Genomic DNA, 27,665 nt, shown 5'->3' with positions numbered 1-27,665 from the left:
GTGAAGAAGTGTTTTGGAAGGAGGCGGGATCGGACAAGGCTGGACATTATGTGTGGGGAGGGAAGAGACCCTCTGAAATCTTCCTTGGCCTCCCCCCTCCTCTTCCTCCCTGACTCCCCCGCCTTCCCCAAGTGCAGCCCAGGAGGGACTTTGAGAGAACAGAGGGATCTAATGAGGGGAATTAGAAGTGGTTTCTGTGGAGCGTGTGATGCGAACTCCCTCCTCTGTCTTTCCCCTGGGCTCTTCCGTCTCATCGTCTACATTGTTCCCTGCTCACTTTGTACCAGTGGCTTCTTTTGAGAGAGCTTCAAGTGGAGGTTGAGGGGACAGCTCACAGAGTGTGGAAGAATGCACTTAAAGTATTAACAGTGATTGTTTTGGGCAATAAGAATTTGACTTTTCCCTTCTGTTTCTTTGTTGTCCAATTAAAATATGTTAATTTGTATTGAAAGAATACCCCTCTTGTTGCTCGGTTAAACTCGGAGGAATTGATCAACGTCTTCAGAGTCTTCCCTTGAGACAGCGGTTCCCCCGGACAGTCCCTCCCCATGGGGCAGGCGCAGGTGGTCGGCTTCACCGTCGCTCCTCCGCATCCGTTGCCATAGGTATGGGTGCCTTTCAGCCATCATTATGGGAGAGTCTGTTCAGGACACTCTGATAAGAGTTTGGAATCTGGGTATTTGGATCCATCCTTGATTCATAGTTTTTATTTTTTATTCTGCAATTCTACCTTAGAGAGTAGACTTGGAGAGGAGAAAGCCAAGACCTAACACATACTCAGTTTTTACAAATTTTGTTTCATTTATTTCTCACAACAGGCCTGATTTAATAGTGGAAAAAATTGAGATTCGGAGAGGTTCATGACTTGCAGAAAGTCACACCGTAGACCTGGGTTATTCCAAATCAATCGATACTAAAGTGCTTTTTTGTTTTTGCTTTTTTCTTTATAATTCCAAGGGGCCAGAGGTGAAAATTTAAAGAATCTGGCTGAGGCTATTTAATCAAGGGGGTAAAAAGTATCTTACTTATAGACAATGTCTACCATCCACTACTTTCTTTTTCTTCTGAGCAAGAAATAGGAGGGAAAAGACAAAAACTGCAGCTTGAGGGAATGAGGTTAGCAGTTATGGAAAAAAGAATTCTTGACAGTGACGTGACGTTCCTCGGACACTGGAGTTGATTACCAAGTATTTATTCAGACTGAGCTAAAGGTGCTCTTATCTATAAACTGCCTGAGAGGTGAGAGCGCAGACAAGTTGATCTCCACAGCCCCTTGTAACAAGTTTCCTATATCAATCGTGGTCCAGTTAGAGAAACATCAATGGAAGAGAGATTTAATGCAAGGAATCAGTTACTGCATCAGTTATCTGTTGTGCGGTAACAACACCCTAAAACTAGTAGCTTAAAAGAATAGCTATTTATTATGGCTCACCAGTCCACTGGTCAACTGGATTCTTCTTCTGGTCTTGAGTACACTCTCTTATGTGTCTGTGGTGGGTGTCAGGGCAGCTGGGTGCCTCTGATTCTGGGGTCTGGCTGATCGTTGGTCAGGGCACTAGGATTTTCCTCCATGAGGTCTCTCATCCTTCAGCAGGCTGGCCCAGGCTCCTTCACAAGGCAGCTCTGCAAGATTCCAAGAAGAAGCATGCCAGGTCTTTAGGTCTAGAATCAGAAGTCACACAATATTGCTTTGGCTGCAATTTGTTGGCCAAAGCAAGTCATGAGGCCAGCCCGAACTCAAGAGGGGAAGTCTAGGGAAACAGACTATCTTTTGATGGGAGGAGATTTGTAATCACATTGCAAAGGGGAAATAATTGGAAGGGATTAATTGGGACCATTTTGCCAACAACCTATTATAGTTATAATGGTATTAGGAAAGCTGGAGGAGTAAAAGGAAAAGAAAGGTTGTGCTAAGGATTAAAAAGGAGCAGAGGAGGTCACTTGATGAGGAAGCTGCTGGTCTGGAGCCCACATAGGCAGTGCTGGGACCTCTGAGGGAGGTGTGCCCTGCTGCTGCTTTTGCTGGAATTGCTAAAGAGGCACCACCTCTGCTCATGGTAGAACCAGGACACTTCTCCTCCTGGTAGTTCATGTTGGCTGAACCTAATCAAAAGCCCCTGGCAAGAGAATCTGGAAATCCAGTGTGCAGGCTTCCAGGCCTGGCAGTATAGAGTAGGTTGTAGGAGGGAGAGTGTGGGGCTGCAAGCAGACAGGGAAACAACTGCCTCACCCCTGTGGAATTCTTATCACATTAAAGCTTTCAGATCTATTGATCTAAGGTGCTAGGATTCTCAGGGAGTGGTGAACTATGAGCCCCATTCCAAAAATAGACACTGGCTGAGTCAACTGTGAATTGGTGAAGAATTCTCGGGGAATTACTCTTGCTGATTTTGACCTGTAACTTGGCTGGAGATGGTGCCATGGACAAGATAACTAATTTGAATGGGCCAGAAAGTTGGATTTCAGTCCCATTCATCATTATCTCAAAGGAGATTATCTGTATGGAGAAGCAAAAGATAAAAATCTTGATGTTTGCCGTTGACATGTTGCTTGGCCAATGGTCTTAGCCATCAGCTCAAAGTATTTGCATGGAGGTGCACGTGACTGGGGTATAGAGAGGTGGGTAATCAGAATGAAATCATGCAAGAATATTAATCAAATGGAGATGATTAGGCGAGTCAGTCTGGTAAAGGTCTGTAAAAAGACACAACTCTGGGTTCTTTAATGAGAAGAATGAATTTACGGACATTGTTAGAGAAATCCAGTAGCTTCCACTTAAGAGTCAGTTGATGACTAATTACTGCAGCTGTGGCAACACCCCAAAGATGGGGCAAGTGGCGCCAAGGCAGAAGGCAGGGTGACAAATTATACAAGGATGACTCTGCTACTGGGGAGTTTATAAAAATTCTGCACTGAGCACCTCACAATCCTAATTATGGATCCTGAAGTCATTTAAACATGTAATGGACTGATCTGGCACAAATATGTGTTAAATATGCATTACTTTCTCTAAGAACTATTTAACAGTGATTATTTATACCAAGGCTTTATCAATTAGTATTTGAAATTGGCTGCAAATGTGAACAAACATAACTACATAACCTGAGCTCTTTAAGACACTTTAGAAATCATCTCCTTCTCCCCTCATCATGCATAGAATGACACTACGGTCCAGAAAGTTGAGGGGCTGGTCTGAGGTCACCCAGCTGATTCGAGAGAAAATCAGGACTAGAACCCAGGCTATGTGACTCCTGTTGAGTGGGTTTCTAGTGCTTTTACTATAATTTGTAACTTGTATTTGGACAGAGGCCAGGCCTGTGTCTAAATGAAACTTCAAGATAGTATTTTCTGGATTCATCTGGATCACCCATGGTACTTTTTCAAAAGAGATCTGCCCGGAGCCCAGCCCAGAACTTCAGAGGCAGAATTCTGAGGTGGGAGAACACCACCTTAGGACTTTTTGTTTTCAAAAAACTTCCTTACGCATTTCTGATGCCCTGCCCGCCTCTTCCCTTGCCCAACCCTGTATAATCACATGGTTTTAGGCATTGGTTGACAGAAGAGAGAATTCTTTCTGGATGCCTACACACTTCCAGTTAGATAAGGCTTTTTCCTGAAGCCCTTGACTGAGTGATTTCCTGAGGGGCTCACGTGCTGTACACCCTCACTAGAAATTTCCATGTGCCCATCCTTTATACTGAGAGTAAAAATGTTGAAGTTGCAGCATTAGCCATCCTCAGGTTGGCTCCCCTAAGTATCCATTGTCCAGAAAATTACAGGATGATGCCCAGTTCAGGCCACCTCAAATATCGATTCCCCTGCGCCAGGCTGTTGGCGAGTTTACCAATGGTGAGTGTAAGTTATAATCAGAGAGAGGAGCCAGCTCTAGGGATAAATGAGTCTCTCTTATCAGTGTGGCATCTGCAGCTCCTAAAGCAGTACCTGGCACATTTTGGTGCTCAGTAAATATTTGTTGACTGAATGAGAAGGAGCTCCTTATTGGGTGCCAGCTTGAGATAGCTGTACTTAATGTATCTTGAGTCAGTAAGTTTCCTTGTTCCAGGAACGTGGTTGGATCTGAGTGTAGTTGGGATTCATCCAGTAAAGCTCCACAGGGCCTAATGTACGATGATAAATCATAACCCTCCTAGGTGTTCAGAATCAATTTCACACCTCATCTGTTATCCTGAGCAGAATGTGTGAGAAAGTCCCCTCACTGTGGCAATACATCAGCTCACAAAAATAAAAAACGCCTGAAGATCAGAAAAGGGAACACTGTTATAGTCCGTGGTGCTTAATCAGCTTCCCAGACATTGATGGATTTCAGGGGATATTTACATTTGAATCACGGCATCCAGAATGTCTCAAACAGAGCATAGTTTATGGGCAGCATGGAAGCAATTAAAAAAAAATCATTTCTCCTTATCTCTGGTTAGAAACTAGGTCTCTCTTTGTAGAACTATTTTCTCTGTAAGTAGAAAAATAAGAAAAAACAGGATAAAGTGCTATCTAGAGTGATGCTAGGCAGGGCTGCCAGAATCCTCCCTCTGTCCACGACAGACAGCATAAGCTGATCAGTCTGTTTTCCTGCTGAGCCTGATACAGTCTCATTACTTCTCAATCCAAGGCTCTACGAAGCCACTGCTGGTTGATCTGAGCTGGCATCTTGAACTGAACTTCACTGGCCAATGGTGATCTGGAGTTCTTCTGTGACTATTATTTCTCTGGAAAGCTAATATTAGTAGGCAATTAGACGATGAAGGGCAAAGCAAATGAAATACCATAGGTTTGGATAGTATCTTGAGTTAGTCAGCTGGGCCATTCTCTTGCTTTTGGGCAGGATAATAGTCAAAGCCAGGGACTGAAGATGATTTCCTCAATGGCAGTGTTTCACCAACTGAGACTTTGGGGCCACAGGCATCAGAATCACCTTGGTGATAAAGTAGGTGTTAGTGCCTCACTCAAGACTTACTGCATCAGAACCTCTGGGTTTGAAGCCAGGGACACTGCAATGGGACAAGTATCCCTGTGTGTCTGAGTCACTCTAAAATTGGAGAACCACTGCCCTGTGGAGACTTGGGTTCTAGTCCCAGCTCCGCCACTCACTTGCTGCGTGAACTTGGGCACACCCCTTAGCTGAGCCTCAGTTTCCTTATTGCAAGGAGGAATAATAACATGTGTGCTGTCTATGTCTAGGGCAGCCATGAGGCTCATTTGAGATGAAGACTCCTGAGAATGCTTCGAAAGGAAATAAGTGCTAAAAGCCTCTAGTATATTCTTGTCCACCTGTTAAACTAGGTGGGAGGGTTAGCGAATTTGGGTGGATTTTTGAAAGTTTATTTTAACTTTATCAGGAGTCAGTGATCTACTAAAAACCAGAATGACACAGGAGAAAAACAAAACTTTGCTGGGGAGACCAGGGCGATTATTAGCAACCACAGTTACAAATTAGAATCACGTGGGGAAATTTTAAATCTGCCTGAGCCCTGGCCCCACCTAAGACGGAGTTGAGGAGAACCCAGGGAGTGGGCTGGAGCTGTGGCAGCTCTTTTGGGAGCCATTCTGGTTTCTCTTCTTCCCGAGGAATGGCTGACTTGTTTTTCTCTTAGGTCTATTGACTTCCCAGCATTCTCTTAGCACATTTCATTTTATTTAAGTTACTCAGGCTCACATTTGTTGCTTGCAACCGGAAAACCTTAACTGCTATCTCATTAACTGGTTTACCCTCAAAACTGGGGACTGCGGGTGTCTTGTTCACCTCTGGATCCTGAGAGATTAGCACAGTTCCTGACACACATTGGAGATTAAAAATCAGCTTCACAAATAAATTGAGAGCTACCCAAGTGTTATCCCACCGGGAGAGATACAACCCAGGTTTCCTCAGAGCGAAGAGAGAAATACGTGCAGAGGTCCAGGCATTTAAATCTAGACACTCGGAGATCTCGTCAAGATGGTGCTGAGAGCAGACGTTGAACTTGCCTCCTCCCATGAACACAACTAGGTTACAACAATTTTGGGAAGAATCACCCTGGATTGAAAACCGAAAACTGGATAAAAAGAACCCTCACGACAAGGGACAGTCCTAATGAAGGCAGAAGAGGCAGTAACTCCGGCAAGAGAGGAAAAAAGCCACCTTTGGGAGCAGCAGAGCTTCTCAGCTGGCCAGGCGGGAGCCACCCTAAGGTACGAGCTCTCCCTGGAGAAGTGAGGTCCGGAGCAGGGGCAATACTGCTATAACCATCCTTTGGACTCAGCCCAACTGAGACGGGGGTCTTACTGTCTGGCTTTGCTGGCTATTAACTGCAGCGAGGATGCCCCCAGAAAAGCTATCGGCTGAAAGCCGAAAAGATCCGGGTCTTAAAGGGCCCACGCACAAACTCACTCATTGCAGAAAACTAAAATCACCAGAGAGAAGGCTGACTGTCCTTTGGTGAAACAAGACTCACCTGGTGGGCTCTGGGGGCATCTTGGTGAGAGGAGGGTCCTCTCCGGAGACTAAGACGTTGGTGGGGGCCATTGTTCTGAGCTGGTCCAGGCGTGCTGATATGGACACCGGTGGGGGCCATTGAAGTGCATTCCTTGGGCTGTTAGCCCAGGGGTCTGCCACACCCACAAGAGCACGGATTTAATCCAGTTCAGCCAGGGCAGGCAGCCCGCCCTAGGGACTGGCCCCACCTAACAGCAAGCCCTCATACTTCTCAGCCTGCATTGACTGAGTGCCTTGATCCTCTACAGGTAGGCAAGGGTGTCTGCCTCTGTGGGGCAGGGCCTGTGTGAGGACCAGGTGAACTGTGGGGGGCATTGGGGGAGAAGTGGGGGCCTCTGCAGTGTGGCGTTGGGGTACGCTCCAGGGGGTTGAGAAGTGTGCACGGACCAGGACTGTGTTGACAGTGTATGTGGTCCGGTGGGGGGTGAGGCTTATCAGTGGCAGAAGACTTGTGCTTCACAAATAGCCATAAAAAGGATCAGCCCTACCTTCCAAAGCCTGAAACAACTGAGGGCCCCCATGCCAAGGGCCAGCACCACTCAGCTGCACTCCTAAGAGAACTGACAACAGCCTTGTTGGCCTCAGGCCTATCCAACTGTAGCCCCTGAGTCTAGCAACCAGCTACACTGGGTACCAATTAAGAGGACACTTGCAATAAGAGTGTGCTAATAGACTTTGTAGCCAACAGTGCTGAGGCCCTCCAAACCGGATTTACAAACAGCTGGCCAGGGAAGGAAAGATCAGACTCCCTGGGTACCTGCACTGGGAGCAACCCTGCCACAGCAGAGGAACACAAGTAGCCCACAAAGGGGTCACTCCTGGTTCTTATGGACTGGTGATGAGAGGGAAGCACACTGCTGGGCCTCATAAGGCATCTCATACATAAAGCCACTTCTCCAAGATCAGGAGACATAGCCGACTCACCTAGCACAAAGAAAATAGCACAGAGAAAGAGGCATAATGAGGAGGCAAAGGAATACTTTCCAAGCAAGGGAACAGTACAAAACCCCAGAAAAAGAACTAAGTGAAACAGAGACTAGCGACCTACTGGACAAAGAATTCAAACAAAATATAATGAGGATGCTCACAGATATGCAGAGAAGAATGGATGAATACAGTGAGCACATCAGCAAAGAACTGGAAGACATAAAAAAAAACCAATCAGAAATGAAGAATACAATACTCGAAATGAGAAATTCACTAGAGGGACTCAATAGCAGAGTAGAGGAAGCAGAAGAATGGATCAGCGAGCTAGGTGAAAGATTAGAGGAAATCACCTAAGCAGAACAGAAAAGAGAAAAAAGAATTAGACAAAATGAGAACAGTGTAAGGGAACTCTGGGACAATATCAAGCGTGCTAACATTCGGATTATAGGGGTCCCAGAAGGAGAAGAGAGAGACAAAGGGGCAGAAAATTTATTTGTCGAAATAATAGAGGAAAATTTTCCTCACCTGAGGAAGGAAACAGACATCCAAGTTCAGGAAGCACAGAGAGCTCCAAACAAGAGAAGCCCAAAGAGGCCCACACCAAGACATATTATAATCAAAATGTCTAAAATTAAAGAGAGAATCCTAAAAGCAGCAAGAGAAAGGCCCCAAGTGGCATATAAAGGGAAGCCCATCAGGCTATCATCAGACTTCTCAGCCGAGACCCTACAGGCGAGAAGAGAATGGCACGACATATTTAAAGTGCTAAAAGGAAAAAACCTACAACCAAGAACACTCTATCCATCAAGGTTGTCATTCGGAATGGAAGGAGAGATAAAGAGCTTCCCAGACAAGCAAAAATTAAAGGAGTTTATCACCAATAAACCAATTTTGCAAGAAATGCTGAAGGGACTTCTTTAAGTGGGAAAGCAATGATCACAAATAGAAAAAAATTATCAAAAAACCCCAAAACAACAACAACAAAAAACAGGCAATAAAATCACTTGTAAGGTAAAAGTATAATAAAGGCAGCAGATCAACTACCTGTGAAGATAATATGAAGGTTAAAAGATAAATGTACTAAAATCACCTATTTCAATGATAAGAGGGTAATGGATAGACACACACTAAACAAAAGACTATATATGATGTGAAAAACATAATATGGGAGGAGGGGAGTGAAAAAGTAGAGCTTTTAGAAAGAAGTGAAGCTAAAGAGTCTATCTACTCAATTTAGACTGTTACATGCATAGTGTATTAAATAGGATCCTCATGGTAACCACAAACCAGAAACCTATAACAAGCAGGAAAAAAGTAAGACAAAAGAAATCAAACATATTGCTAAAGATAGCCATCAAACCACAAGGGAAGAGAGCAAGAGAAAAAGAAAGGAACTGAGAAGAACTACTAAAACACACCCCCCAAAAAAGAAAAAGTGACAAAATGGCAATAAATACATATTTATCAATAGCTACTTTAAATGTCAATGGACTAAATGCTCCAATCAAATGCCATAGGCTGGCCAACTGGATGAAAAAACAAGATCCATGTATATGCTGCATACAAGAGACATACTTCAGACCTACAGACACTCACAAACTGAAAGTGAAAGGATGGAAAAAGATATTCCATGCAAATGGCAAAGAAAAGAAAGCAGGGGTAGCAATACTAATATCAGACAAAATAGACTTCAAATCAAAAACTGTGATAAGAGACAAAGACGGGCACTACATAATGATAAAGGGAACAATCCAACAAGAAAATATAACACTTGCAAATATCTATGCACCCAACACAGGAGCACCTAAATATATAAAGCAATTATTAACAGACATAAGAGGAGAAATAGACAGTAACACAATAATAGTAGGGGACTTTAACACTCCACTTACACCAATGGATAGATCATCCAAACAGAAGATCAATAAGGAAACACTCGCCTGAAAGGACACATTAACTAGATGGACTTAGTAGATAGATACAGAACATTCCATCCAAAAACCACAGAATACACATTCTTTTTACATGCCCATGGAACATTCTCTAGGATTGATCACATATTAGGCCACAAAACAAGTCTCAATAAATTTAAGAAGATCAAAATAATACCATGCAGCTTTTCTGACCACAAAGGTATGAAACTGGAAATCAACTACAGAAAGAAAACCAGAAAAGCCACAAAAATGTGGAGATTGAACAAAATGCTACTGAACAATGATTGGGTCAATGAAGAAATTAAAGAAGAAATAAAAAAATTCCTGGAGACAAATGAAAATGAAAACACGACATGCCAAAATCTGTGGGACACAGCAAAAGCGGTTCTACGAGGGAAGTTTATAGCAATTCAGGCCTACCTCAACAAAGAAGAAAAATCCCAGCGCACCTAAAGGTACTGGAAAAAGAACAACAAACAAAGGCCAAAATCAGCAGAAGGAAGGAAATAAAAATCAGAGCAGAAATAAATGAAATAGAGACTAAAAAAACAATAGAAAAAATTAATGAAACCAAGAGCTGGTTCTTTGAAAAGATAAACAAAATTGACAAACCCTTAGCTAGACTCACCAAGAAAAAAAGAGAGAAGGCTCAAATAAATAAAATCAGAAATGAAAGAGGAGAGATTACAACGGACACCTCGGAAATACAAAAGATAATAAGAGAATACTATGAAAAGCTATATGCCAACAAATTGGATAATCTAGAAGAAATGGATAAATTCTTAGAAACATACAACCTTCCAAAACTGGACCAAGAAGGTGTAGAAAATTTGAATAGACCAATCACCAGGAAGGAGATCGAAACAGCAATCAAAAACCTCCCAAAAACTAAAAGTCCAGGACCAGATGGCTTCCCTGGTGAATTCTACCAAACATTCAAAGAAGACTTAATACCTATCCTTGTCAAACTCTTCCAAAAAATTGAAGAGGAGGGGAGGCTTCCTAACTCCTTCTACGAAGCAAACATTATCCTGATACCAAAACCAGACAAGGACAACACAAAAAAAGAAAATTTCAGGCCGATATCACTGATGAACATCGATGCAAAAATCTTCAACAAAATACTACCAAATTGAATACAACAGTACATTAAAAAGATCATACATCATGATCAAGTGGGTTTCATTCCGGGGATGAAGGGATGGTTCAACATCCACAAATCTATCAACGTGATACACCACATTAACAAAATGAAGAATAAAAATCACATGATCATCTCAATAGATGCAGAGAAAGCATTTGACAAGATACAGCATCCATTTATGATAAAAACTCTAAATAAAATGGGTATGGAAGGAAAATACCTCAACATAATAAAGGCCATATATGACAAACCCACAGCAAATATCATTCTCAATGGAGAAAAACTGAAAGCTATCCCTCTAAGAACAGGAACCAGACAAGGATGCCCACTGTCACCACTCTTATTTAACATAGTATTGGAAGTCCTAGCCAGAGCAATCAGGCAAGAAAAAGAAAGAAAAGGGACCCACATTGGAAAAGAAGAAGTGAAACTGTCACTCTTTGCAGATGACATGATTTTATATCTAGAAAACCCTAAAGAGTCCACTAAAAAACTTTTAGAAATAATAAAGGAATACAGTCAAGTTGTGGGATACAAAATCAATGTACAAAAATCAGTTGCGTATCTATACACTAACAACGAAGTAGCAGAAAGAGAAAGTAAGAATACAATCCCATTTACAACTGCAACAAAAAGAATAAAATACCTAGGAATAAACTTAACCAAAGAGGTGAAAGATCTGTACACCGAAAACTATAAAACATTGTTGAAAGAAATCGAAGAAGACACAAAGAAATGGAAAGATATTCCGTGCTCTTGGATTGGAAGAATTAATATCGTTAAAATGTCCATACTTCCTAAAGCAATCTATAGATTCAATGCAATCCCTATCAAAGTTCCAAGAACATTTTTCACAGAAGTAGAACAAAGAATCCTAAAATTTATATGGAACAGCAAAAGACCCCGAATAGCCAAAGGATTCCCGAGAAAAAAGAACAAAGCTGGAGGTATCACACTCCCTGATTTCAAATTATACTACAAAGCCATAGTAACCAAAACAGCGTGGTACTGGCACAAAAACAGACACACAGATCAATGGAACAAAATTGAGAGCCCAGAAGTAAACCCACACGTTTATGGACAGCTAATATTCGACAAGGGAGCCAAGAGCATATGGTGGAGAAAGGAGAGTCTCTTCAATAAATGGTGTTGGGAAAACTGGACAGCCACATGCAAAAGAATGAAAGTACACCATTCCTTTACACCATGCACAAAAATCAACTCAAAATGGATTAAAGACTTGAATGTAAGACCTGAAACTATGAGACTTCTAGAAGAAAACATAGGCAGTACGCTCTATGACATTGGTCTGAGCAGCATATTTGCAAGTCCCATGTCTGACAGGGCAAGGGAAACAAAAGAAAAAATGAACAAATGGGACTACATCAAACTAAAAAGCTTCTGCACAGCAAAGGAAACCATCAACAAAATGAAAAGACAACCCAACAATTGGGAGAAGATATTTGCAAACCATATATCAGATAAGGGGTTAATACCCAAAATATACAAAGAACTCATACAGCTCAACAACAACAAACCCAACAATCCAATTAGAAAATGGGCAAAAGATCTGAACAGAGGTTTCTCCAAAGAAGATATACAGATGGCTAACAGGCATATGAAAAGATGCTCAACATCATTAGCTATCAGGGAAATGCAAATCAAAACTACAATAAGGTATCACCTCACTCCAGTCAGAATGTCTTTAATTAACAAGACAGGAAACAACAAATGTTGGACAGGGTGTGGAGAGAAGGGAATCCTTGTTCACTGCTGGTGGCAGTGCAAACTGGTGCAGCCACTATGGAAAGCAGTATGGAGTATCCTCAGAAAATTAAGGATAGATCTACCATATGATCCAACTATTCCACTGCTGGGTATTTATCCAAAGAACTTGAAAACACAAAGGCATAAAGATACTTGCACCCCTATGTTCATTGCGGCATTATACACAGTAGCCAAGACTCGGAAGCAACCTAGGTGCCCATCAAGGGATGAATGGATAAAGAAGATGTGGTATTTATACACTATGGACTACTACTCAGCCATAAGAAATGATGAAATCGGGCCATTTGTGACAACATGGATGGACCTTGAGGGTATTATGCTGAGTGAAATAAGTCAGAGGGAGAAAGTCAAATACCATATGATCTCACTCATAAGTAGAAGATAAAAACGACAAAAAAAAAAACCCACATAGCATTGGAGATTGGACTGGTGGTTACCTTTGGGGAAGAGGGGAGGGGAGAGGGAAAAGGGGTGATTAGGCTCACGTGTGAGGGGATGGACTATAATTAGTGTTCGGGTGGTGAACATGATGTAATGTATACAGAATTCGAAATATGATGTACATCCGAAAAAAATAAAAATTAAAAAAAAACACTTTGCCCAATAAAAATGCAAAAAAAAAAAAAATCTAGACACTCAGGGACTGTGGTGGTTGTTTGTGAACCCTGTGGAGATGCAGATGTGGGTAAGTCTTAATGAGTTTGCAGTAAATAAAATTTTATAAATAAAGAATGAAGGAAAGAAAGTAAATTCTTGTTGGAACACAGCCACGCTCACTCACGTATGTGTTGTCTATGACAGCTTTTGCACTCTGATGGCCGAGTTAAGTGGTAGCAACAGAGACTGAATGGCCTGCAAAGGCTAAAATATTTACTCTCTGGCCCTTTACAGAAAATGTTTAATGGTCTAATGGTCTAGATTCCATATACGAGTGTGGGCTGGATATCCTCCTTTTGCCCCTCCAAGACACCGTTCCACCCCTTCCAGCTTGTTCGGTGCTCCAGGAGGCTGGCCTGTGTGGTAGGATCTATGGCAGCTTCTCTCAATGTGTGGGCCTGCGTTCAGCATTACCCGTGATCTTGTGGCAAATTCTTGAGCCCACCCCAGACCAACTGAATCAGAAGCTCTGGGGGTAGGGCCCAGGAAGCCTTGTTTTGACAGCCCTCGGGTGATCCTGATGTATGTTAGCTTGAGAACCACTGGTCTATGGCAATGTGTTCCCTTGTCCTTTGGCTTCAGGTCAATATCTGCCAGTGAGGAACATTGGTAAGAGAGGGAAGGGAGGAAAGAGAGTAAGGTGAGGTATTTATTCACTGTCTCCCCCACCATGGGTTCCTTCTCCAAACTGGGTTCCATTAGGCACAACTGTTCTCTCTCCTCATCCCATTTAGGCCTTGTCACAGAAGCCTCTACTGCCAGACTGGGGTTCACACAGCTGCAGCGTTTCCCTATAGCCTTCCCTCACCTTTGTAAATAGTCCCTTTATTAATGCTCCTCAAATTATGCTAACATGACTGTGCTTCTTGCTGGAAACTTGACCAATATAACATATAAAATAGTAACTTGTAAGCTGTCTTATTATAAAGACAGAATGAGCGATAGGAATGGTTTTGGGAGTCCAGAGGGTAGAAAATCTCTACAGAAAATTTTAGGGCCTGAAATACTCACAGACGGCTTCAGAGGAGGTGTGACCTCAGCTGCTCTCTTAAAGATGGGTAATATGCACCTAAATAGGAGGCAGGCTTCCAAACTAGGGGATTGCTGTACGTAAAAGCACAGAGGTAGGAAGTATATATGACTTTTTGGGCAACAGTGAGTCACTGAATTTAGCTGACATATTTATTGGGTTCGAGAACCAGTGTTGCAGGCCGTGGGGTGCTACCGAAACTTTCTAAGCAGATAAATGACGTAGAGATAGCTTAAGAATGAGCCTGAACAATCCAGAATTTGGTGCTTGGGAAGACAGACTTTGGGACAGGAGAGACTCAAGTTAAAATCCAGCTTTGCCTCAGACTGGCTGTGTCATTTGTAAGTAATTTAATCTCTCTGAGTCTTAGGTTCCTCTATAAAACAGAAGTGGGCTACCTTGCACAGACGTTGTAAAGACTGTGAGGAGTTGCACGTAGAACATTAGCACAGTGCCAAGAACACTCAGGAAATGGTGTCATTACTGTGGTCACTCTTATTATCCTTCTCAACTCCAAGAATTTATGGAGTGTTTGATAAGCATGAATATTAAAAAGGGGTGCCCTGTGGCCTGGGCTCTGACAGCCGGCGGATACAGGATCATTGAGTGCTGAGCCTTTCCTTTGAAGGCCTTCTGGAGAAGTGGCTGTGCTGGCGCTAAGCAAGCTACTTTGCCTACGGCCCTCTCTAAGGGACGTAGGGTCAAAAGGCTCTCGTTTAGGAAAATGAGAAATCACTTGTGCATCCTTAATTTAAAATGCAAGGGAGGAGGTAGAATTTTCTCCTCAGAGAATGCCACAGAGAACAAAAATACGTCGCCTATGAAGACACTGGTGTTTCCTTGGGGCTTATTGGCAGGTGGTTTCATTTGGGGGTGGGGTCTTTTGACCATTTTTAAAATGAGCAATTCTCCACCAAGACGTATTAGTGGAATGCAGACAAATAACTGAATAATTTGGGTGTGGCGGCCTCTGTTCTCTCCTGATGCTGCTTTGAAGTAGGATTTGGAAGTCTGATCCATCTCCCAAGTAGATACAGCTCTGAAGAGTGTCCCCAAGAAGTGACATTTAACTAAAGGTTGTGCGGGGCGATTAGAAGAGGGGCCTACCTTATACATGATAGGGCAAAATCTCCTATGGACTCCCTTTATACCTCTCCTCCTTCTCCTTAGAGGAGTTCTTCCTTGTAAGACACCTTTTGCATCCTTTCTTTTTTTATCACAAATGTCCAATATTAAAAAAGACTTTGCTCTCTCACTCTGAACTATGTCACGCTCACCTTGTGCTTGCACATCTTCACTCAGCAAAACCCGCCATAATAAGGTATGTTACTGATTTCATTTTTCCCCTTACGAATCAGGGTAGATTACATTAAAGCTTCTATTCACCATGTTCCAGTGGGAGTGAGGTGGATGGAGTTCAGCTAATGGTGGTGTGGTGAATTCCAAATATAAGGATGCTGGGCTGTGACTTTCTAGGACTGGACAGAGAGAGAGAGTGAGCCTTGAAGACAGTGGACTTTCCGATTGATGCTCTGCCTACCCTCTTTTGATGGTAGTAATTGAAAATCTTCTCTTGGGCTAGTCAGCTTTCTGAAATAGAATTATCTGATCTGCTTGGGAGGGGCCTCGGGGGTCTTGGGGCCAGCGTTCTAGGAGCTGAGGGTCTAACTTTTTGTTCAGGGAGGGCCTCGCTTTCTGCCTGGGCTCTCCTGATTTTCCCTCTTGCAGAGGTTTTGTTTCATCCTCTCCAGAGAGGAAACCTCCCCGCTGGCTTGAGGAGTGGCAGTCTCCTGCCTGCACCCTTGAGGAGAGGAGAGTGGTTTCAGGCTTTCCACTCCTTGTTTTCAACCCTACTCCTTGGCCACTCTTTTCAGCGTTACCTGGTTTCTCTGATTCCAGAGCCTTTCTGAGGTCTGCTGGCAGGAGCTGCCTGGATTCGTCTTGGTTTCTCAGCCTGCATGTCCTTTGCAGAGAGAAGAAGGCTGAAATCTAAATCAGTTACCACGCTTTCATTTCTTTTCTTTTTTCCTAAGTTTTGTCCACTTCTTTTTTGCTTCTATTTCTTTCCTTTTCTCTTTGTTCTTGAGGATTTATACCTCTCTACTCCCTTAACTCATATTCTAGTGGGCTTTTAGGAGACAGGAGAGAGAAACGTGTAGTCAATCTACTATGTTTAAACGGAAGTTGGGCTGACGTTCCATGTTTCAAAAGTTAACTCTGTCATCGTTGGTTATTTGGGTTTGTCTGGCTTTCATTAACCAGAGTCATTGGATTTCATCTTGGAAGACCTAGGGAGATTTCTCTTAGGTTTCAGAATTTGTCTTTAGAAGACTTTCATCCAAGGAGCTGATACCTTCCCTATTGTCAAAGCTTGCATGGGTGAGCAATGCATCCATTCAAGAGAGAATGGGGCAGAAAGTCTTATCAATCTGGACCTATCAGCCTGGACCAGGGGGCCTTCCATCTGCCTAGGAAATCTGCCATTATTGCTGAGCTATATGAGTTATTAAAGAAGGCCTAAACATCCCTCAAAGTCATAGTTTTTAGGCCCCTGTGTTTATATATCTACAGTCATTATTATCATTTCTAGGTGTGTTCTCTGCTTTGCAGGGATTCCATGTTAATCTGTTTCTTTCTTCTGTCTCCCTCTTGTATCTCTTTGGCCGTTCAAAACATACTGATGTGGCTGCTTCTCCACTTGCTTGGTGGGGTCCTTCTACCATTTCACTTCTACTTCTTCATAGACTCTTGAGCTATGAAGCTATGAAGGATTTTAGAGATCATCTAGTGGCTTCAAACTTGTTTCTACAGATTAAAAAGAATTTTCCTTAAACAAAATCTTGGGGGAATGCCTTGTATGGGAAACACGTAGGATGAGAGCTGCTCTGGGGAACGTGGGGAAGGAACCTGTCCATCCGCACGCAGGGGATGGAGGTTCAACAGAAGAGGATTCAACACCCCTGACCCCATTTAACTCTGGTCTTGAACATGAGGGGCTGAGTCCTGGAGAGGGAAAGTAATTTGCACAAGGTCATGTAGTGGATTAGTCCAGGATTTGAATCAAGGTGTCTTTCCACTTTACTTCTTTTTCAAGATCCACAAAGAATGAAGCCTGAAGAGTGATTGTGGAGACTTGAAAGTGAGTGATCAAACACTGGCTGCCTCCTATTAGCCTGACTGTCCCTTGTTTCAAAGCCTTGCAACCCTCTACTCCATCCATAGTTTTGTATGCAAACTCATAAATAATAATTCTCCCTGAAACAGCCTCCTTCCTGTCCAGTATTTGTGTCCTGCTAGCTTGTTAATTTCTTCTTGGGAGTCAGAGACCTAGTGACAAACGTTCTGGTGCAGGTCCTTTGCTGTTCAATAAATGCTGATAAACCATAATCTGCAATCCTAACAATCAGTGCCGCCCAAACCAGAATGCAAGGGCAAGGATTACTTTGGTCTGAATTGGATTTGAAAAGGCTGAAAGAACAGGCTTTGAACGTGCAGTGGAAATGCCAGTTGAATATTAATTATCATGGCACTGCTGGCCTGCGGAAGGTGCAATGGTTCAGCAATGAGAGCTGGAGAGGGATGAGCCAACGCAGACGTGTCACTTCTGCATGTGGAATCCAAGAGTGGGGCTTCAAACAGAGGCCGGGGAGCCTCGGGTGGTTTTCTGCAGCTCTGCTGGTGTTCAGAGAGGTCTTTCTGGTCTTCCAATTTGTTCTCTTTATTTGCTGTTCAGAATCACCAGGATGACACGGCCCAGAGCTATCTTTGGGGCAGGTTTTAATCAGTAGCTTGGGTATTCGGAAAGTGGCAATGAGGTAGTTGGGGGTTCATAATTTCTTTGCCCCATTGATTATTTCCCACATTCCAGAAATAGAATGCGCACATCTACAGTGATCCAGACACATAATTACAACCCGTCCCTTTACGCAGTTGGCGTCTCTATGCACAAACAGTATTAGTAACATGGGGGTGGGGTGGGCAAGGATGGAGGTTTGCTCGTGGACATACTGAGCCATACACAAGCGATAATTTCCATGTATCTCAACCCCTGGCAAACTTTTAAATTATGTATACTGAACAATTTCCTACAGATCTAATGCCCAATAGATTGTGTGACTAATTGTTTCTTTCCACTTGAAACAGGAGCCTCCTGGTAGGCTGTATGTTTTGGTGCAATTATGTCAGCCCAGACCAGGGCCGAGGCTGTTTTAGCCACCCGAGGAGTGTGCTAATTGTCCTGAAGTATGCTGCCTGGTGTGTGCCTCATTGCTGTAGTGGTTTTAATGGAACTTCTAATTAAAAATAAGAAGAGAGGCAGGGCTGGGTGCATTCCTCCCACGTCAGGGGTTCACACAGAGCCCCTGTGAGCATGCCCATGGTGGGAGCCAGCTGGGGCGGAAACTAATGTGCTCCTGGTATGATGTGTCTGCTAGGCACAGTGTAGGCTGTTGGAGCTGTAATTAGAGCAGGGCCAGTGTCAACATATCTTCCAGGGTGCTGAGTCTCCTCTTAGGCTCTGTGTCAGTGTTTGGAGGATGTGCCTGTGGAGAAGCAGGGTGGAAAGGAGGCCGGAAAGTATAAGTAGCTGGAGGTGCAACTTGAGACCCTGAGGGAGTTCATGAGACAGGACTGTTCTAGAAAATCACATGCTCTGCTGCTTCCCAAAGACCAGGCTGCCCTGATTGTTAATTACAGGGGGCTGGGAATCTGATCTGGGTTTGGCATACTGGTTCTGCATCTTATTAACAGCGCATCTTTGAGTACCTTACTTAACTTTTCTGAGCCTCAGTTTGCTTACCTATAAAATGGGGATAAAAATACCAATTGAAATTTAATGGAGTTTGGTAGCATCATGGACATAGAACTTGGGAATGTCTGCATCCCACATAGACGATCACTTTTCCCCTCTCTGGGTCTCCACTTCCCCGTTTGCCTACTCCCTTCTCCCCAGACTGGTACCACAGGAACATTGGCAGAATGGGAACAAAGAGAATTTATTTATAACTGAGGCCAGTGGCCCAAAGTGGAAGCCAGAAAAGGGAGTAAAAGTGAGATTGGCCTTCCTCCTATGATGAGTCTCAGCCTAGTTGTGCTGGCTGATCTCATGGAAGGAGGAAATGCAAGAGAAATTGAAGCCCAGAAAGTTTCTGGAGCCCTGTTAAGACAGAGGCCCTCAAGAACCACCGATTTTCCTGGAACTTTGACCATTGGATCATCCTCTGGTCTTTGCCTATGAGGAAGAGATGAAAGGGAGGCCAAGACAGAACTCCTGGTATGAATGAAGCAGAGGAAATGTCTCTGCCCACCTCTTCTCCTGGATTTCTGCTCAGGACTAGATGAGAGAAGATTCTTATGAGCCAGTCTGCTACTATCATTGGCCAAGACTTGCTTCTAGTCCTAGGATGACCTAAAGTCCAATCATTCATGACCTGTGACTTCAGGCTCAGACATTCTAGCAGGAATGATCCAAAAAAAAGAAAGACATGAGTAAGTATCAGTGAGTCTGCACTGAGTTCCATATGTGGTGTGCAAAGAGCTTTGGGAGTTCAGTGACTAGGGATAGCTTTGTGGAAGAAGTGCTCTTTAGAGTTTTGAGTTTGAGATTTGGGCTTTGAGCAGGTATTCTAGGTAGACGAGATGGCTCGACCAAAGGCACAGAGGTTGGAAAGTATAAAATATGCTCAGAATAGCAAGCAGTTAGTTTCCCTCAAGCTTGGGCTCTGAGCCTGGGAGGTGGCTCGGAGTCAGGTGATGGAGATTCAGTGTACACCTGGTTCAGGAGCTGGGGCACAAATAGAGCTCATAGCTCTTGCTTATTTCCTTTCCGTGTTATCTTAATATCCTTCAAATTCCTTTCCTACTATCTGCTTACTCTTCCTGTCCCCATTCGCAAGCAATATTTGTGATTTGCTAATGCTTAGCCAGTCAGCAGGTTTTCGGTTGACTTACTAGTGGCTTTCATTATCTTTTTCAAGAGCTGATCAATTTGGTTTCTTACACATCTACTCAAAAAGAAAAAAAAAGTCTCATTGATAGCTAGAGTGGAAGCCTCAAGGGTATTTAGGAGGGAACTCAGTGTGTGTTCTTACAGATGAGGATCATGAATTCAGAAAAATTTGAAGGCCTTAGAAGTCTCCAGGCCAACCCCTTCAGTTTACACATGGAGAAGAATGAGAGGGGAAGAAAAGACTCACAATAAGAAATTTGCAGATTTTCCAGATCTCCTGACCCTAAATTCAGTCAGGGCTCTTTTCACTCCACTGTGGAAGGAGTGTAGCCTAATGGTTAACATTTTGGGCCCTGAAGTTGGGTGGCTTGGGGTTGAATCTTGGCTCTCAGCCACATACTTTGGGAAAGGTATCGAGCCTCAGTTTTCTCATCTATAAAAGGGGACAAGGAAGCCAAATGGAAAAACACATTAGAATTTGCAGGGAACAAAAGAAGGGGAGATATTCCTCGTTTGTCCTGTTGTACAAAAGCCACCTGATGTGTAGGCCATCACTTCCAAAGGGCTAAGCAAGGGTCTTATAAAGAAAGGGTCTTCTGGCCCAAGGTGTCTTTCTCCCCACTCTGGCCTGCCACCCCGCCTGAAGAACTCCCATACCTATTTCTTCTTCTTTGGGATGAAGTGCCCCAAACTGCTGTTAAAATAGATGAGTTACAAAGATGGGATCTTACCTTACGTCATTAAGACCATGGCCTGAATGACGTCCTCTGGTTATCCTGAGCCAATCGATTGATGGCAGGGCCAGAGGGTGATATGAGGTCCTACTTGGGAGGGCAACAGCGGGTCCTTTTCGTGAAAGCATCGAGTGTGGGTACCCCAGAGGTTCCATTTTCAACATGGAACGACCTTGTAAATCACACTCCTCTGGCCACTGGGGGCAGGCTCATGGGGCAATTGAGGGTAGCAGAGGTGATTCTCAACCTCTGGCAAGTTCACATCCCCTCTCTGGTTCCGTGCTCTTTAAAAAGAGGCAGGCGTGACTAGAGCTAGCCCAGCAGACGTTTGGCTGTCCAGGGTTCTTGTCCTCCTGAAAGAGAACTCTCATTGTCCAGCACACCAGTCTGTTTTAAATGGGGAGAGCAGATGCATGCTTCCTTTCACACTTTTGTCTGTTGCATCCAGTAAAAGAGACAAAGGTTTATAGATATTTTTTTTCGTGGGGAAAAAGGTGGATTGTTTTAAAGGCAGGATTAGAGGCTCAGCAGCAGCAGTTGCTAGGGCTTCAGATTTCAGTTCTGCCTCTGCAGACAGGAGAAGAGAACTCTCAGAGGTGAGTTCTTCCTGGTATAGCCCCACCCTTCACTCTTGGGCTGCCCTTTTGCAAACATGAGTTCTGGAAGGATTCCATAGTCAAACAGATCTACACTGACTCACCTGCCATGTGGCCTGATGTTTTTTATTTTGCCCTTTTGTGTTAATCTTCTTTTTTTTTAATGTCCAAGCAGCCCTGGAAAGGATTGCCAATTAATCTCTGGCTGATGAGATTCTTGATGAGCCCCCATTGAGGGGTGTCAGGAGACCCCAATTTCAGTCTCAGCTCTAATTCTAGATTACTAGGCGATCCTGGGCTCGTCCACTTACCTTTTGACTTGAGTTTTGTCATCTGCTGGAATATCTTTCACTTCGTCTTTTGGGAACATAGGTTAGCTGGCGTAGGAAGGGCTCATGACACTGTAGAAAAAACATTTCTCTCCAAGTTCAGTCAAGTGTCAGCCAGCCAGCCTCCCTTTGCTGCACTGGGGTCTGAGGACAGCCTCTGAGGACACTGCCACCTCCCAAGTGGTCTTGGCCTCTGAGGAGCCTGGGTTCACCTTTCCCCTGGCCTGACCTGTGAGCGGCTGGCCCCTCTCATTGACCGAGAGTCAGGGGAGAGGTGGTGGCCGTCTGAAAATGGGCAGAGGGCTCAGGGGCAGTGGCAGACGTGGAAGGGGGACTGGAAACTAGTCTTGGAGCTTTCTTTACATAGTAACCAGCTATGTTTATGGGGGTGTGGAGGTGTTGATGGAGATTATAGGAGATTAAACTCCTCTTTCTGCTCATTTTAGCACCTGGAGGGAGCCCACCATGACCTGAGAGAGGGAAAGAGGCGTCCTAGCTCTCACCTCCTCCTGACAGCAGGAAATGGTGGCTGCCCAGGTCCTCCTTATGCATTTGCAGCTCCTTCACATCCACTGATCTGAAAAAGGCAACCTGGGCCTCACAAAGGCTTAGGGGGTCATTAGCGTCCCAGATAGGGTTGCCGCCCTCCACCTTTGTATATCCCCTCTGAGACCAGCTCCCATCTGCAGTTGTCTTCAGCAGCAATAATCACAATGTTGTCGAGCACTGCCGCGTCCTGAGCTCTGGGAACACAGCAGAGAACAAGATCGCAGGGTCCCCTCCTTGTGGGATCTTCCATCACGTGTGTGTGTGTGTGTGTGTGTGTGTGTGTGTGTGATAGAGAATCAAACAACTGCACAAATAGTAAATCACAAGGCTTCGAGTGTGCCAAGGTCATTCCTACACTGTAACCAGCTTTTAGAATCACAGAATGTTAGAACTATTCCAGTTCTCCCCTTGAGCATTCGGGGAAACCGAGGTGAACCTCAGTTTGAGGTTGAAAACTGGTGAAGGGATTTGTCCAGAGTCACAGCAGAAACCACTGGCAGAGCTGGTGTTGAAATCTGGCTTCCCAACTCTGGCTTGGTTCCCCCTCGGCCCTGTTTTCCCTGCTCTGGCTGCAGGAAGAACCCTCAGGTGCAGGAGCTCCTCCACCGATGCTAGGTGGCACCAGAACGCCTTTGAACAAAAAGGCTCCTGGCCTTAGCTCCTGTCTGAAAATGCCAGAATCCTCATCGCAGCATCTTGAAGTATTGGCTCACAGCACTCCTCCTGGAGTGCCCTCAAAAGGCCTCCCTGCTCGAGGTATTGCCCCATTCATGGTCCCCACCTTCTTATCAGTGGAGTCCTACCTGGGTCCCAGATTCCCTTGGAGGTCTACTCTCTGATTACCTGGAAGAATTTGCCCCTGTGTGATTCATTTCTCCTGGGGCCTCTCTCTGCAGAATGGAAAGTTCTAGCTGGGTGATCAGCTCAGGGGGAGATATTTAGGGCAGTGCAGGCACGAGTTCTAAGGGGTGTAACACCTATAGGGTGTTAGGAGCTTCCTTACTTAAGCTTTTGTTTGGGTGAGCAATTCAGCTGATCACGGGGGGTTCTTTCTCTAGGTCATGTTGCCAGCCTGTGACAGAGGTGGGATGGAATTCTGGCTCATGACTGCACCACCTTGCCTCTGAGGAGAAGGTCGAGATGATGAGACCCTCTGTCATTGGTTCCTACCTGCCCCTCCAGCCCTGTCTCGCAGTTGTATCTCTGTGGCCAAGAGCAAAGCCTCTGGTTTCAGACTCCTGAGGTTAGGATGTCTCCTCCCTACTTGTTAATTATGTGACTGTGCCATGTGTATGTAACTGCTGTCTGCCTCAGTTTCTCCTTTTGTAAATGGGATGTTGTAGATTGCAAATGGCCTCAAATTTCTTTGAGCTGCTTCTGTTAAAGGAGGTGTATATTTTCCCACCCCCTTGAAACTGAGCTGGCCTTGTAATTTGCTTCAATAGAATGTGGTGGCACTGATGATGTGGGAGTGCTGAGCCTGCGTCTCAAGAAACTTTGCAGATTCTGTTTCCATTCTCAGAACACTGCTGTCATGAGACAAGGCCAGCTGATGTCCTTGAGGATGAGAGACCACGTGGAGGGAGATCCCAGCCCAAATTGCCCACTCACAGCATCATGAGCACGTAAACAGTTGTCATGTTAATCCACTACACTTAGGGGGTGGTTTGATATGTGGCAGCAGCTAACTGAAATAGGGGAGAATAATAGTACCCACCTTGTAGGGTTGCTGTGAGGTTCCGTGACAACATGCACTTAGATGAGCACCTAGCTCACAGCAAGCTAGTCCAGATGTTACTAGAAACATCATCATGGGGCACTTCCTCTTGCTTATTGGGTTCTAGTCACACTGATCATCTTTTTTTAACTATACCAAACTCTTCCTTTTGCAGGGCTTTCATACTAATTTTCTGTCTGGAATGGCCCTTCCCTGCTGTCTTGTTTTCATGGTTAAGGTCTCAGCTGAAACATCTCCTCCGTGAAGAGGCCTTCTCTAGTACCCTGGGAACCACCCCCCGCCTTCCTCTCCATTCTTGCTTATTTTCATTGTGTGTCATTAGCACATTTATTGACTTCCTTGAATATTGTCTATCTCCCCTTCTAGACTGTAAATCCCTGAGGGCAGGGGCTGGGTCTGCTTTTGTTCCCTCTCTTCTCCTTGCTGCCCACCACAGTGCTGTGTACAGCAGGTACTCACTTGGTATTTGTTGCATGAGTGAATGAAAAGAGGCACCTAATCAATATGGGTTTAAGGTTGGTGTCAGGCTTCCAGGAAGAGGGGAGGAGCCAGGCTGGAGTTTCTGAGAGAGGAGACTGTGTGCTGCTTCTAATTCTTACAACCATTTTGGTTTGTGTCATTCTCTTATGTTGGATCAAATATTATCTTCCTGATAATGTGTCCAACAAGACTATGAGCTTCTTTAAGATGAGGACTGTGTTCCTCATAGCCTCTAGCACATCACCAGTTAGCTGGTAGGGGCTTAACAGTTGATTGGCTAGATAAGTGAATGGATGTGAATGAGTGAATGCAAAGAAGGATGGAAGGAAGAGAGAGTACTCAGAACTGCAGCAACTATGGAAAACCATGTTTATTTATTTTTCTAACAAAGGGTGACACATTTCCAGTCAATCAGTAAAAGGTCATAAAAGTATAAAAATGTATTAAGTACAATCATTAGCATTATGTTATAGGGAAATAGTTGTTTTAACCTTTCCCCCTAAGATGGCACATTGGACAGTCACAGTTGGTTTGGTTTACAAAGAGGGAGGGGAAAGAGTAGGTGACCAGTTGTCCCAGGACTGAGGAGTTTCCCAGGATGTGGGACTTTCAGTGCTAAAACTGGAAAATCCCAGGCTAACTGGGTTGGTTGGTCATGCACAAGAAAGAGAGCAGCATCAGAATGTTGGTTATGGTTTGGCATTTGAGGATAGTATACTTATGTATAGTAAGTACATTTTTCTCAACTTCCCTATCACTTTATTTCCTCTTAGCTCTGACATAAAAATCCCTTTGTTATTATCAAGGGTGTGACAGCTTTCAAAGGGTTTTCACATCCCCCATGTATTTTGACCTAATCCTTATGCCAAGCGTGGGAGGTAGGGCAGTTCTAACCTAATTTGCAGGTAAGGCATCCTGCTTCAAGGCTCCTGGCTCCTCGAGAGTACAGAGGAGGAGCAAAGACTCAAACCCGGATCTCCTGAGGCCAGTGTTCTTCCCACTACTCTGTTCTTTTCTGAAACACCTTACCGTCTCATCTGGCTTTTGGGAGTGGGCAGGAATTGTATGGGGGAAAAAGAGGACCCTGAGATCCAAGTTTTGGCTCAATCCCCTCATTTGGGACAATTCATATCATTACTGCGTCGCCTGATGTGTTACCCACTCCTCCCTCAGCAAACCTCCTGTAGGATTCCCCTAAATACCCACCAGCTGGCCAGTGTGGCATCAAGATACGGCAGAGTCAGCCAAAGTGATCCAGTGTATTGACTCCAGTACGATGCACTGAATGGCCCCTCTAGGTCAGGTTTGTCAGTAGGATGGTCAAAGGACCAGCTCAGTCTGCCATTTGCCAACTTGATTGTTACGATCTTTTTGGGCATCTTTGCTGAGAAGTTAAGTGATAAGTCAACTCAAGGGGTGGCTATATCGCTTAGGCTCAAAGACTTGTCACACTTGTTGCACCCATCCCTAATGTATAGGGATTTTGTCTGATATATGGCACCACCATAAGGAGGGGAGGGCTTCAGTAGCCCTCCCCGACTTACCTTAAAAGACTAGGGATGGGCTATCCTTGTCTATAGTAGACCTAGCTTCTCCTGACAGCCTATTAGAATTCTACCATCCATTCTTCTATTTCAACACTTTTAAGCTTTTTCATATATTTGGCATTTACAGCCTCCAGGGATAAGAAGTCTATACAATCCTTCTTTCCCTGTGACATGAGACTTCCTCTGACTCTCCCTAATTTAACAGAGGCAGGTGCCAGTGTCTTCCAGATGGTGATATTCTGGCATAAGCTTAATGAATAGGGTTTCACAATGGCCCTACTCTTAAACATGTCATTGTTTGGGCTCAGAGTTGCTCTATCATATGGGTCTAGTCTGGGTGCAGATGTGCAAAGATCTCCTGATCTTAGAGTTTTCCTATCCTGAGAGCTGAATGAGGAGGGGTACTTCTATTTAAAAATAAATAAAATAAATAGCTTTAAACAAAGAATGCTGCCCACGTCCTCTTGGTAGATTCTCCAGACTATGGGACGTGTGGTAAATCATGGGGTTTCTGGTGCACCTGTTTCCTTTAGCATGCTTATGTTCTTTCCGCTGCTTACCCTAGCTGTGGCCCTACAACTCTTAGAAGTGTCTGTGGCACTGGCTTCAAGTCATTTTAATCTTCAGATGTGGTTTTCTTTGGCTTAGAGACAAAAAGCAGACCCAACTTTCTGAGAATGAAAGGGATGTTAATCCCAACACGGCCATCACTGCAATACACTAGAAATGAAGCACTTGTGTGCATGGGTCTCTTCTGAAACTTTAACTCTTGGCACCAAGGGGTGGGGTGATGGTTTGACAAGCCCAGAAACTTCCATATCCTGAGATATCGCCTGAGTCGATACACTTCTTGGAATCTTGGAAACATACAACACAGTTGCATTGGTTGTAGACTGTACTTATCCAGAGGATCAGAAGAATGTTTCTGGGCTAAAAAATTTGAAAATTCAATACAATAGAAACATAGCCTCCTTATAAAAAAACTCTGTTTGCAAGATGTGCTGTTGGCAGCAGAGAAAACTAGAGGTCAATTGGTTTCTAGTCCTTTTTTGTCAAACCCCTCAGGGCCGGCACTTTCTTTAAGGAAGTCAAGCCTGGTAGGGAGAAAAGAGTAAGACTGGCACATTCTTTCCTCCATGAAGAGGAAATGGTTAATTAGGCCAGCGACTGGACGACCTTCTCTGACTTTGTACATATTTCTGCAGTCTCCTCATATGGTCAGCGAACTCTGGGATCGGCGATGGCTGCCCCTGTTTGAGGGCCGGTAGGCATCAGTCTGTCCACTTGAGTAGACTCCAGAAGCCATTGTCCTACCAGGCCCCAGAAGAAGGTGCTCCCCTGATGAGAGTTTAGCTGAGGAGTCCCCTGAACATGGGTCATCCCTCATGTGGTCTCTGCTGCATCTCTCCCCATGCACCACCCAGTTCTCCTTGTACTTCCGCTTGGAAGGCCTAGAGCTCTTTGGGGTGCTGGCTCTGAAGCCCTGTTCTGAGACAGGTGGCTCTGGATGGTGGGTGGGCTGAGCCTCCCCAGGGACAGGGGCAGGCCTCTGTCTGCTTCTCCAACTCTGGATTTTCAGATCTCTTTTGTCCATGGGGAGTCTGTCGATTTTCTGAGCTTTTGAGATCAGAGACTTCCCATAAGTCCCTTGTAGAGACAGGATAAAGTACCTGGTGGGAAAAAATCAGAAATTGTCTTTATTTTATTGTGTTGACTCATTGAAAGTGGTCTTAGAATCCAACTCCCCACCCAGCACGAGATCCTCTTTGCTGCACTGA

General features: G+C 44.3%; 1 protein-coding gene and 1 long non-coding RNA gene across 18 annotated transcripts in view; one reads left to right on the top strand and one right to left on the bottom strand.

Moving 5' to 3' along the window:
* Window positions 1-27,665, top strand: part of LOC103568029 (uncharacterized) — a 116,762-nt gene that overhangs the window by 59,381 nt on the left and 29,716 nt on the right. The window lies entirely within an intron of this gene.
* The window catches only part of ATP10B (ATPase phospholipid transporting 10B (putative)), a 286,689-nt gene continuing 283,719 nt past the window's right edge, over window positions 24,696-27,665 (bottom strand). For all 17 annotated transcript variants that reach the window (XM_070569117.1, XM_070569110.1, XM_070569115.1 and 14 more), the window contains one exon: window positions 24,696-27,557. In XM_070569117.1, coding sequence (XP_070425218.1) covers window positions 27,098-27,557 — 460 coding nt within the window. In that variant the 3' untranslated portion in view covers window positions 24,696-27,097. The remainder of the gene's footprint in view (window positions 27,558-27,665) is intronic.

This window comes from Equus przewalskii, chromosome 13 (assembly GCF_037783145.1).
Source record: "Equus przewalskii isolate Varuska chromosome 13, EquPr2, whole genome shotgun sequence".
Taxonomy (NCBI): Eukaryota; Metazoa; Chordata; class Mammalia; order Perissodactyla; family Equidae; genus Equus; species Equus przewalskii.
This window is presented reverse-complemented; position numbering and strand designations above follow the sequence as displayed.